Below are 13,078 nucleotides of genomic sequence, written 5' to 3'. Positions count from 1 at the left end.
TGGAATTGGGATTGTTAGATGACATTTCTACGGAGTCCAAAATGTCAGTCATGAAATCATGACCATCTTTAATGCTCGCATGCTTGCACTCCACCATGGTTAGGTAATCGGCCACCTTTATGAGACGGTAATGGATCAAAATACATTTACTCTTTATTGAGAAGAAACACTGTGTAATTTGACGACACAGAAACAATCCAATCTTATACGGAGATATGTTCAAAGAAGGTAACGAAAAAGGGCATCGGATGCCACAAAGAAATGGTGTTAATGGCGATCACATCATGGGGAAGTGCTTATCCCTGTTGGAGTCATCGCTGGGTCAACAAGTCGTCTCCTTTGCTTGCTGCTTTGAAGCTAAAATAGCGACATGACAACCAATGGAAGCGAATATTTAATGCGTCTAAGTCATCGAGTTGATTTGGACTGCTAGAAGACTTTGACCGGGGACTCCGGCAGTCAAACATGGCCGGCTGATTCTGAAACTAGTGGACCCTACCAAGGTTCATATTTACAAATATATCCTTTCAGTGTGATATAGGATAAGATTTTGACAGATTTAAATCATCTAGATGGTGTATTAGATCATAATAATAGTAATTATTATATATTAATTTGTGATGAGACGTTTTCAGCTTAGTGTTGTCAAATAATTTTTTTTTTTAATTTTGATGTATAATAAATACTAAAATTTTAATCTCGTATCGAGCGACATAAGATTATATCATCGAATGGTAATGATCGATTTCGATCGTTATCCATCTGCATCAAGTTTCAAACAATCAAGTTTTATATGATATTTATTTTTAACTTAAAATTTCTATCTTTTTTTTTTTTTATTTTTAAATATTTTTTAAAAAATTAACTCGTTTTAAATTAAACATTGGTAAAATTACGAACCTCAATATCAATTAAATTGATTAGTAGTGCAACAGTAAGTAGCAAACAGGAATTTCCACTATAGGTTTCTATCCTCCCTACAACAATCGTTCTTTGTTTGACCCTTCCACGAACGCAGCACCCGAAAGCCGCCGGTGGATAAAACTCCAGTGTCATCGACCACCGAACTCTTAAGGTCACGTCCGTCAACGAAGGGTCCATTTTAACTTTCCCGTGTGCTATATATAACATAAAACATGGTGCACGCCTCAGGTGTGGTTCCAGTTGCACTGACGTTATATTCGTTCGTAACTCGTATTGCTGTTGTAATACTGAACTCTCTTGAAGACGATGACATGTCAGTTTGTGTGTCTTCCTTCACCATGGACCTTTTTTTCTCTGTTTCTGATCATTAGCGCCCACTTTCATTCAGGATATAAGCAGAGGAGTGTAGTCGTTGGTCCCTCGAGCAACTAAGAAGCTTCCGATGGGTAAAGAATCCATTGCAGCAGCCTCCTCCTTCTTCTTCTTCTTCTCTTCCTCTTTGCTCCTCGTGCACGCCTCACTTCTCTTATGGCTTCCCCTTCTCTTCATCTCCGGAGCCACCGTGGCCCATGGAAACGACCAGGAGGAGCTCCTCCTCTTGAACCTAAAACGCCAGTGGAGCAGCGTTCCTGCGCTCGGTTCTTGGAACGATTCCTCCCCGCACTGCGACTGGCCGGGAATAGAGTGCAGCGATGGCTCCGTCACGCAGATATCCCTCTCCAATATAAACATCACCAAGCCTATTCCGCCCTTCCTCTGCAACCTCACGAGCCTCGCCTACCTCGACCTCTCCAACAACTACATCCCCGGCGGCTTCCCCACCTCTCTCTACCGCTGCTCAATCCTCGAGCACCTTAATCTCTCCCAGAATCTCTTTGTCGGCGAGTTGCCTTCTGATATCGATAACATGTCATCCCAGCTCGCTTACCTTGATCTATCTGGTAACAATTTCTCCGGCGACGTCCCGCCCGCCATCGGCCGGCTCTCGTCCCTTGGGGATCTTCGTCTTCAGTTCAATCTCTTCGATGGCTCCTTCCCGGCCGAGCTCGGTAACCTTTCGATGCTTGAACGACTACAGCTTGCGCACAATCCCTTCGCGAGCCAGCGTCTTCCGGCCGAGTTCGGGAACATGACGAGACTGAAGATCCTGTGGATGACCCAAGTGAACCTCGTCGGCGACATACCGGAGGCTCTCGGGAAGCTGACCGAGCTCGAGCATCTCGACCTCGCCTGGAATCATCTGAATGGCTCCATCCCTGCAGCCATATGGTCGCTGGAGAAGCTGGAGACACTCTACTTGTTCAGCAACAACCTGACGGGAGAAATTTCCGGCAAGATCGCGGCGCTAAACTTGGAGGAGATCGATGTGGCAATAAACCAGCTGAAGGGATCGATACCGGAGGAATTCGGCAATCTCAGTCATCTCAGAGTCCTGTTCATGTATTACAATCGCCTGTCCGGCGAGATCCCGAGAGGCATCGGCCTCCTGCGCAACCTGTCCGACATTAGGCTCTTCAACAACCACCTCGTCGGAGTCTTGCCACCGGAGCTGGGGAAGCACTCCAATCTGAAGAACATCGAGGTGTCCAACAACAGAATCTCCGGCAGCTTGCCCCAAGGCCTTTGCACAAACGGAGCTCTTCGGTCGCTGGTGGTCTTCAACAACAACCTCACCGGCGAGCTGCCGGCTTCTCTCTCCGACTGCCACCGATTGGCTAACATACAGCTGTACAACAACAACTTCTCTGGCGAGTTTCCCCTCCGACTATGGTCGGCAGCAGAGAATTTGACGGTCGTGTTGATCCACCACAACCGCTTCACCGGCGTCCTTCCTGACAAGTTGCAGTGGAACCTGACGCGGCTGGAGATCAACGACAACAGGTTATCGGGAAAGATCCCGTCGTTCGCACCAAAGCTTGCAGTCCTTGAGGCGAGCAACAACACGTTCTCCGGCAAAATCCCGGCAGAACTCAGCGGGATGTCGAGTCTCCAGGTTCTGTTGCTCGGCGGAAATCGGATCTCCGGCGTGATACCGGCAGGCATATCCAATTTGAAGTTCCTCACCCAGCTCGATCTCAGCGACAATTACCTCTCCGGAGGCATCCCTGCGGCAATGGGGTCGCTCGAGGTGCTCACCATGCTCGACCTCTCGCACAACCGGCTATCGGGATCAATACCGCCGGAGATCGGCAACCTGAAGCTCAACCTTCTTAACCTGTCTTACAACCAACTCTCCGGCGAGATTCCTCTGCAGCTACAGAACCAAGCTTACGAGCAGAGCTTCCTCTCCAACGCTGGACTTTGCACCTCCAAGGCTATAGTGAACCTCAATATCTGCGCGCACCGATCGAGCGGTGCAGACAAGTTCTCGGAGAGGCTGATCATAATATTTTTGGTGCTCGGTGGGGTTACGTTCTTGATGATAGTTGTGGTTGGAACGCTGATGTGCCGGCGAAGACCCGACAGCGGTGACCTTCCACCATACAAGCTGACTTCTTTTCATCAGCTCGACTTCACAGAACGGAACATAATACGTGGGCTGACGGAGGGCAACCTCATCGGCAGTGGAGGATCAGGTCAGGTTTTCAGGATCAACCTGGGGCTTCGCACCGGCGAGGCTGTGGCCGTGAAGAAGATCTGGAACAACAGAAAGCTGGACTGGAAGATGGAGAAGGCGTTCGAGGCGGAGGTCAAGATTTTGAGCTCCATTCGGCACGCCAACATAGTAAAGCTGCTCTGCTGCATCTCAAACGCGGAATCCAAGCTGCTGGTCTACGAGTACATGGAGAACGGGAGTCTGGATCAGTGGCTTCATGGCGAGCGAAGGACAAGGACAGGCTCGTCGGGGCACGGCGAGCCACTGGACTGGCCGAAGAGGCTCGGTATCGCCATCGACGCTGCAAGGGGGTTATGCTACATGCACCACCACTGTACTCCGCCGGTCATCCACCGCGACGTGAAGTCCAGCAACATACTCCTCGACTCCGACTTCGGAGCTAAGATGGCCGACTTCGGCTTGGCACGAATGCTGGTCAAGGTCGGTGAGCTCGAGTCGGCATCGGCGATAGCAGGCACCTTCGGGTACATGGCTCCAGGTGAGTCCTAGAGAAGGGGGCATCGGACCATTTTGTTAATGCAAGTGGAATAGTACAGCTATTAACGGAGGTCGTTGTGGTTGCAGAGTGTGGATACTCGAAGATCAATGAGAAGGTGGACGTGTATAGCTTCGGGGTGGTGCTCTTGGAGTTGACGACAGGAAGGAAAGCCCGAGACGGTGGTGAGAACGAAGGCTTAGCCGGGTGGGCTGCGCGCCGGTTCAAAGAGGATGGTAGGCTGACGGAGATGGTAGACGAGGAACTGAGTGAAGATGTCAACTACATGGATGACATAGAAGCGGTGCTAAGGTTGGGAATCGAGTGCACGAGGAGGACTCCGGTGTTCAGGCCTTCGATGAAGGAGGTGGTGCGACACCTGATGGACTGCGACCGAAGGAACGGGTGTCGGCTGAACATCGAGGTGGCTCCGCTTCTGCAGATGAAGAGTTGGAGCCGGAATAAGAGCTTATCAGATGCTAGTGAAGAGCATAGCATGGCCATGGGTGCCATTTAAATGCTGGTGATGTCAGATTTGATCATATCACCAGGTAGCAATAGCCGAAGCTTCAACACTAGGAGTTGAAGCTTCGGCTAACAAGTGGCACATTCAATAGTTGTTACTATGATGCTGTACATGCATCAGTTAATATGTGATTTCACCTGATCAGCAATCCAAATGACCCTGGGAAAATAATTTGCTAAAACCCTGATGATCATAATGATTCTTTAACAATATGATTATTAGTACAAGAGAATCAGAAAAATAATAAAATTGACATTGTTTTTTGCTGTACAAATCGAGAAAAATTTGTCAATCCCTGAAGAAGATAAATGGCACGAGAACTATAAACTAGAGAAACAAGCATAATTTACTACGAGAAGGATCATAGATTTTAGTACACACATTAGTGTGAAAGGTTCTTCAAGTTCCCAAGGAATAATATCTTGGAAAGACATGCTTGCTCTGCTAATTTCAACTGAACTCCTCTCTCAGCTTCTCCCAATACATCCCTGAAATTTTGTCAAAGATCCGAAAGACTTGTAATGATACCATGGGACTTGAAGATAAGCACGTAATAAAGGGATACAATATAAACAGGTTGCTCGATCTCATGATAAATATGTATGTGACTCTTCGCCAGGGTTTTACACTCCCACAATCCAATGTTCGATTATATTCTGTTATTAGAATTAGAGTATATACAAGTTGTTCTTACATCAAACAACAAAAACAGCACAAACAGTATTCCGGTAAAGCTCAAGAGTAAACATGACACATGATCTTCAGTTCTTCTAACATCTAAAGAAAAGAGTAATCATCAACAAAATCATGATTATCATCTCTCCACAATTGCTGCAGTTGTTCCAGTAGGAGAAGTGGCTATAAGCACTAGTAACCAAGAACAAGTAAAAATGACTCCAAACTTCACTCTGACTACTAAAACTGTCTTCCTGATATTCTATTCTCTTTATTTTCTCCTTCAAACACTAACTTAAGAAGGGGATCTCATTGTACATACTTTTGACCTTTCCTTTGTGATTGTATACTTCACCTTGTCTACTATGACATGACTGTAACCTTGACAAATATCAACTCCGGTATAAATACCTGTGCAGAAAATTAGCTCATCATGATGATATAACATTGTGTAATTTGATGGGCAAGTCTAAAATACTAACGTTGTTCTAGCATCTTTGTCACAGCTATTTTGTCACTACTTGCCATAATAACATTATGCAATGTCATTCGCACCAAAAAAAAAAAAAAGCCAGGAACTAGGTAATAAGGTCAAGAATGCTGATAAGAGTATCAAATGGAGAAAGCAATGATCATATGTTGAGCATTTCTAAGAAGTCGATGCCAAAAAGAGGCATTGCCATAAGGACATCTGACTGCATTTGTTCATAGCACACAGTAAATAACTTAGTCAAGCATTGGAAATGAACGAGCCAGAGAATGTAATAGAAATGAGTTCGACATATTTCCTAAAAGAACGATTGATGTAGATTTAAGAGATAAAGTTAACATAGGAGACTGTGTTCATCTTAAGATAATCTAGATGCAATTGGTAATGGAAAGATGTCAAGATGTTGCACCAAGATCTAAAAGTAAGCTTCGATGAACCTAAAGATAGAATGCCTAACCCTGCATCCAAGGTAATAATAACAAATCACAAGACAACACAATTAAAGGCTGAAAGTTCAGATTGGCCATGGTAGAGAACTCTAGGAGGACTAATGTTCTCCATGGCATGGCAACTAATAGGCTACATGACATGGTAGAAAGATTTCAGTTGTCAGATACTTTATCTACCAAATACATTTTACTGCAGTAGTTTTATAACCCAAAAGAATTTTAGACATGTTTTCACACAAAGGTTGACAACATCTTATAGAAATTCTAGCTTTTCATATGCTGGCAGTCTCTTCCTTATCAATCTCATCAACACCAGATTTGGGGCTATCCCCTTTCTCAGTCTTTCCATCATTTCTTTTATTTTTTGTTAAAACATGAACTCTCTATGCATCTCGACCAGGAAAACCCGATAACAGAGAGAACTTCCTTCAAAGCTGCTACAGCACAACCAATAAAAGCAATGGTTTGATCTCATTAACCATAGTTGGATTGTAGAATGTTTTACACCTTTATGTCGTTGTTGAGGTGTCAACACAGCTTGGCCCGTCCTGAGTGCGCAAGATCACCAACACAGCTTCCGAGCTAGAGCGTATTAACCCGAGGTCTGGTTGAGAGGGCATATGCCTCCTTCTCCTAGGTGAAGGCTGAAGATCACTCCTTTAGTTGTCCATCAGGTTCCTGCAAACAGGTCGAAATCGGGAGGGGAATTCCTGACTTGATTCCTCCGATGCTTAAGTTAGAAAGAATTGGAGACGGAAGAGTTGGAGTGTGAGTGTGTGTATTGTCCGACCCCCGACGCTGTTTCTGAGGGTGGCTTTTATACTTGTTGCGGTGTGTTGACATACATAGGTGTTAATGATAGCTGACATTTCCATACGTAGGTGTTTAAAGGCCTGACCCCAGCGCTCCATCCTTTTGTCGCTGGGGAAGCAGCGATTTGATCACATTGACAAAGAAATGTGCTACATTTAGGGTTGTTGCGCGTGCGGAAGCAATTGATTTATGATCGAACATGGAATCCATACCCATCAAAATTAACCAGGAATTGTTTGGAAATGCGTCGAAGGATTTGGTGGATCCATATACCCACAAATTCCAACGTTCTCGAGCCCGAATTTTTCCCGATAAATCCACATCATAACTCAAGAACAGACATAAATCAAGCAGAAAAGATCGAACGGGTGACTCCAAGATGCGGCGATCGACCGCAAGAAGTCGAGATTCGATTATATCGAGGGATGAGAGGCGTTAAATGGGGGAAGGAGGGGTCGAGGGCACCTGAGTGAAGGAGGCGCTCATCGACGTCCGATTGCCACGCCATTCGCCTCCCTTTCTCCCCTGCAATCCCTTGGAACGACGATGAAACGAATAAACTTATAAACATATACATGAGGACACGCGTAGCGAATCGGATTTAAGGTTCGATCCAATAAGAAGAGATGGCTCGATATCAAGACCCGATTAGATTACGTCATACATACGTGTATCATAAATATCTCAGAGACCGCAAGACCGCACATTGAGCTCCTTCCATCAAACGAATAGGTGTAAAGCAAACACGGCAAGAAGGCAACCCGTTCGATCTTATTCCCATGCAACCTAATCCATGACTTAGCAGCAACGATAAGAGGAGTCCTACTTAGAACAGCAGGCTAGCGAACTCATCAAGCACAGCAGCAGGAACAGCGTACGTGCTTGGAGATGTCATCTCAGCTGATGTAATATAACGGATCCGGTAGCTTGAAGGTTCGAGCACCCTCCGGTTTTCCCAGGATGTCACTCCACTGATCACCTATGTTCCCTACGATTCTGTACCCTTGCTCCTCCAGCTTCTCCCTTTCACCTGTCTTGAACGCCATGGCCGTGCCGTTCACACCTTCTCCCCTGTCATCACATCAGAAGCACATCACTCATCGGTCGTCCCGATACATGTATGACAATCCAGAGCGCTAAAACACTGAACAGAAGGAATCATACTTGAGCAGCAGTTTCTCCCATGTCCGATAACCAGCCCTTTTGAGGTTGGTGATGGTGACATTTCTCCTCTCCTCTGATCTCCCTGTCAAGAAGACGATCTTGATGCCGAGAGGGAGTAGTTTGTGGTACAGCTTCAAGCTCTCCGGCAGTGCAGGTGCTATCCCCTTGTCCACCCACACATTGAAGGAAGTGGCATTGTATGGTTCCACCCTGCACAAACACCATGCCTGGAGATAAGAACTTATTATTGTTCCTTTTCAGAACAAAAAATAATCTGTCTGCAAAGGAACATCAGAATTATACTTATATACACCTGTCAGAAGAGAATCTTAAATAAAAGATCAGATCAATCATGATGTTTCCTTAGCTTTGCTTTCTATACGTAGCTTAGGTCACGGAAGTTTAGAGTTTGGAGTTTGCTTGCATGAAAAGCGAGGATTATATGTTACAGTGATTTCTTACAATAAAAGTATAGCATAAAATGGTTTTAAGAGGTCTCTTTCATCGTTGTCTGATGGGACATCGGCGTCCGATGTTTAACTTTTGCACACATGTGATGGTGCCGTTTGTGTCAGTAGGTATGTGAGACTTCCAACCTTTATCGGCACGCCATTGGTGCATATTGAATGGTTTCCTGTTCATTTATCACAGTGTATGCTACATATCTTGATGATTCTCCATGGCATTCTTTAGAGCATTCAAGACTCGTCTTCTCCGTGTGTGTTTTCACTTTGTTCTGTTTTCTCTGTGGGATGGAAGAAAACAGTGTCAAGCAAATGTAGAGAGTACGTTGTACTGTTACCCGAAGCCATGGTGAGCGTAGTAAGGGAGGTTGGAGAGTACGGTCTCGTCGATATCAAAGATCCACGCGTCCATGCCGTCGCCGGGGAGCTGGAGGCCCTCGACGTAGGCCGCGGCCGCGGCGGTCACCACGGCGGAGTCCTGGCGGTAGCGGTCGCCGAGCATGTAGTGGCCGACGTACCCCTCGCAGCTGCGGGGGACGGTCCTCCATCCCCGGACGTTGTTGGTCTCCACCCCGAACCTCCAGCTCGCGCAGGTGACCCCGTCGGCCGGCAGCCCGCCGGAGCCGAACAAGGGCTTCAGGAGGTGAATGGCGGGCGGCTCCCTGGGCGTTCCCTCCGGCGGCCGGGCGCCGGGCGAGGCCATCAATATGGCTGCAAGAGACCAGAGGGCGGCTTTTACGTCCATTTCTCTCGCTCTCTCTCTCTCTCTCTCTCTCTCTCTCTCTCTCTCTCTCTCTCTTTCTAACCACAGAAGAGAGTTAGATACATAGCGGTGGCCATGCTATGCATCTTATAGAGCACAAATTTGCATGCTTTAGAGAGAGAGAGAGAGAGAGAGAGAGGAGAGGTGAATTATTGGAGGTACGGTAGAACTTGCATAGTGTGCTATTATTATTATTATTATTATTATTATTATTATTATTATTATTATTGACGATAAAAAAATGGGAATAATTAAAAATTTTGCAGTGATGGAGATAAATTTGAGGGATTTATCGAAAAAAATGGCGTAAAGATCGGAAAATTGATTTAGTTAAAATCGATTGTGAGTGATCGAAGGAGAAATTTTGAGTTCTGTTTTGATTTAAAAGTGACATGACAGTCGAGCAAGTCAAGCTACAGTACATTTATACCATCTTGACATTCCATATGGCTCTCAAAGTACGGGCAGCTAAATGAAGTTGATTTTTCCGGGAACTAATATTAAATCGAAGATTATTTATACCTCATGTCGCTATTGATGTTACTCATCGCCGTCGACACTGCTCATCATTGATACCATCTATGCCTATTGTTTTCTTGACGTTGACCTTCAAGAATCCAAGAAGGAAGAAGAAGATGAGGAAGAGATTGAAGATGAGAAAGAAGAGGATAAGGAGAAGAAAATGAGGAAGAGATTGAAGATGAGAAAGAAAAAGGATAAGGAGAAGAAAATGAGGAGGAGACAGGATGAGGAAAAGATGAGAAAAAATATTTACATATATTTGTAAATGAATAATTTAGAAATATTAAAAAATTAAAAATTAGATTACAAATAGTAAAATTAGTGTTGTAAATAATAATCTTCTTTCCTTAATGCATCATTTTTTTCTTAATACTTTGTGGACCAGCTTATAAGAAAAGAAAAGAAAAAAAAAGAAATAGATGATTGGGAATAATTTAGGTATTAGATAAAAAAAAATGTTGTTAATGAATTTTGAAAACAAAGACACTTTGGGAAACACCTTTTTCCTAGAAAAAATAATTTTTTTTTTCAAGAAATTGTCTGAAAAACTAATTATATTATGTGGTGCAAGAAGAAACTGTTAGAGATATCTTGGATTACCCAAAAGGTGAAAGCCAACTCAACTCAACTCTAGGAAATGAATTGCACTGGCCATTGGATTCTTGCAAAACTTAAGTTAGGGGACAATCTCGACAACATCCCTCTAAGCACTCGAGTTGATATTATATTGTCTTGAGTCTACCTATGTTACTCCCCTTTTATAGTCAATATTTGGTAGAGACAATATGTAAAGTCTATTGGTCAACTACCTTTAATGACTATAGGTAGTTGTGCTTGTTTTTTAGGTCATTAGTACTGTTTGATGATGGGTGTGAGGTCATTTGCTGCTGGCTTTACTTGTTAGATAAGTATCAATTGAGGACTCTCATTCATAGTTAAGCGATTAAATCCTAATAGGGTATCTCCAATGCATATGTGTCAAGATATTGTCATGTTAGATAGGTCACCTTTACTATAGCTAGGGATTAGTGTAGGTGGTGGATCAAAGTAAGAATAAGAGAGACAAATATGGGCAAAGTTTGTTGAGCTAGTTGGGTAATTTAAGAAAAGTATGGAGTGGCAGTTTGGACTATCCTTATTAAAATATATATTTATTGTAATAGAATGTAGAAAGTTTTTACGGACATAGTTGTGGTAGAAAGCGATTTAGCAAAGATCAATTCTTGAAAAAGTCACAATATATGTTTGGCTTAAGAAGTGAGCTTTGTCCGGTTGAGACTCCTATGAAACATTGATTCTTGATTATCAAAATCAGAGGATTTAGACCAGGAGCATTGGAAGTGTTCAGAGTCGAGGCCCAAAAGTTTGAGAGATTTAGGTCTTTAGGGTTCACCCAAGACAATCTTGTTAGATTTTCTTGAGACATAATAATGCCTTCCTTCTAGTACTAATTCATTAAAAATAATTTTAGATTGTCCAAGCCGGAAGCTAACTTAGGTCCATCATGGTTCTTCTTCAGTTGGTCTTTGGAAAAATTCACGTCAAATTCCTACAAAACTAAGTCGAGAGGCAATCTTGATAATATCCCTTCGATGCCCAAATTAGTATTCAAGTTAGGTGAGTTGGACTAATCGATGATCAAACTAGTCACACAAACTACTATATATTATTACTTAGTCTATTAGTAGATGTCATTTACTATGACATTTACTATAACATAAACCAAACTTAAAAAGGGAACGAAATGCTATTTTGTGGCCTGCAAGTCAACAACGAGGAATGCTTTGGACAAAACAAACGAATGGGCACAGAAATGATTCTTATCCTTTTCGGATTCGAGCTAAATTTCGGCACAGAAATGTCACACACTACACTGTATTGACCTAATTGTGTATTATTATATTTAAATGATCGTCTGTATCAATGCTCTCTCTCTCTCTCTCTCTCTCTCTCTCTCGATCCATTAACATCAAACTTTCTTTTTATAATGATTATTTCCTTTTTGTTTTATTGTATAATCCTACGTTCTTACAAACATTATATAATGGGTGAGAAATTTTACTATTTTATTTATTTATTTATTAACAAGCACCTTATAAATTTATCATAAAATAAAAATTATTATAATTTTTTTGTTAGAATCGTACTCTAGTAGAATTATCTAAGTTTTGATAATTACTTATGCTAAAAATATCTAAAAATAAAATTTTTAATTTTAAAATAGGTTAGATTATCAACTTTTAACATTATTTTAATTACGAGTATAACTAAGTCAATGTAGGAAATAGAAAATATAGAATTTTATGATTATTTTTATAATAATCTTAGGATATTTTTTAACATGTTCTGTCAATGAGTGTAAAGTTTTTTTTAAATAATTTATGATAATTTTTATATAGAAACTTATATAGTTTTAAATATGTTTTATGAATGAGTGTAACTATTTTTTTTGGATAATTTGATATAAAAATTAGTATATATTATTAGATAAATCAAATTTTTTCGTTTTATAATAAATTTATGATAACATTATATAAAATAATATATATTTTTAATGTATTATATAAATGATCATAACTCGAGCGTAATAACTTTTCTAGATAAATTATAAAGATGAGGATTAATAGAGGAGGTAAATATTTTTTTTAAAATTAAGAAATAATATAGAGCTCAATTAAATCAAATTAATAGTTACAATTTAGTTGAATCAAACCTAATGAGGGTTTTTTTTTTTAGTTCAAGTCCAACAATAGTTCCTTTAGTAAAAATCAAATATAAAGCGACATACAATAAAATTTTATTATTAATTTTTTAATAAAATATTTTAAATTTAATTATAAAAATAATAGAAAATATCAATCAATTTAGCTTGTAAAGACCTTTAATAGAAAATATCAATTAATTATACATATTTTCATCATCACTATCTTTAGGAAACTGATGAAAGACTCATCATCAGAAAGAACAGTAATGAAAGCTTTCTCAACGGCGAAAAGCACTCGTGCACGCGCATCACGTGCCAAATTTAATATTATCATGTCGTCAGACTCACGCCCAATCGTGTGCCTACATAAACACATAGAACAGCAATCTAAGTTGTAGGTGTACTTAAGAGCAAAGGGTGGGCGTCGCATGAAGTGTGCGTATGCTCACATGAGACCATCATCATCGACTCCTTAGCATGCTTAATGTTATA

At 41.8% G+C, this 13,078-nt stretch overlaps 2 protein-coding genes across 2 annotated transcripts; one reads left to right on the top strand and one right to left on the bottom strand.

The window, feature by feature from the left end:
* Positions 1 to 1,194: 1,194 nt before the first annotated feature.
* On the top strand, positions 1,195 to 4,723 carry LOC135596269 (receptor-like protein kinase HSL1). Its single transcript, XM_065088354.1, has 2 exons — positions 1,195 to 4,019; positions 4,106 to 4,723. The coding sequence occupies exons 1-2, from the start codon at positions 1,367 to 1,369 to the stop codon at positions 4,531 to 4,533; spliced, it is 3,081 nt and encodes a 1,026-aa protein (XP_064944426.1). The 5' UTR covers positions 1,195 to 1,366; the 3' UTR covers positions 4,534 to 4,723.
* A 2,981-nt stretch (positions 4,724 to 7,704) lies between these two features.
* On the bottom strand, positions 7,705 to 9,396 carry LOC135580955 (acid phosphatase 1-like). Its single transcript, XM_065088355.1, has 3 exons — positions 8,936 to 9,396; positions 8,134 to 8,343; positions 7,705 to 8,040 (listed from the first exon to the last, which is right to left on the bottom strand). Exons 1-3 carry the CDS (start codon positions 9,340 to 9,342, stop codon positions 7,866 to 7,868), a joined length of 792 nt encoding a protein of 263 aa, XP_064944427.1. The 5' UTR covers positions 9,343 to 9,396; the 3' UTR covers positions 7,705 to 7,865.
* Positions 9,397 to 13,078: the final 3,682 nt, after the last annotated feature.

Source organism: Musa acuminata, chromosome BXJ1-10 (assembly GCF_036884655.1).
Source record: "Musa acuminata AAA Group cultivar baxijiao chromosome BXJ1-10, Cavendish_Baxijiao_AAA, whole genome shotgun sequence".
NCBI classification, from domain to species: Eukaryota; Viridiplantae; Streptophyta; class Magnoliopsida; order Zingiberales; family Musaceae; genus Musa; species Musa acuminata.
This window is presented reverse-complemented; position numbering and strand designations above follow the sequence as displayed.

Coding starts and splice junctions, on each gene's coding strand:
- LOC135596269 (XM_065088354.1), top strand. CDS start 1,367: ATGGGTAAAGAATCCATTGCAGCAGCCTCCTCCTTCTTCTTCTTCTTC. Junction 4,020..4,105: donor CTTCGGGTACATGGCTCCAG/GTGAGTCCTAGA, acceptor TTGTGGTTGCAG/AGTGTGGATACTCGAAGATC.
- LOC135580955 (XM_065088355.1), bottom strand. CDS start 9,342: ATGGACGTAAAAGCCGCCCTCTGGTCTCTTGCAGCCATATTGATGGCC. Junction 8,344..8,935: donor TACGCTCACCATGGCTTCGG/GTAACAGTACAA, acceptor GTGTTTGTGCAG/GGTGGAACCATACAATGCCA. Junction 8,041..8,133: donor TGGGAGAAACTGCTGCTCAA/GTATGATTCCTT, acceptor ATGTGATGACAG/GGGAGAAGGTGTGAACGGCA.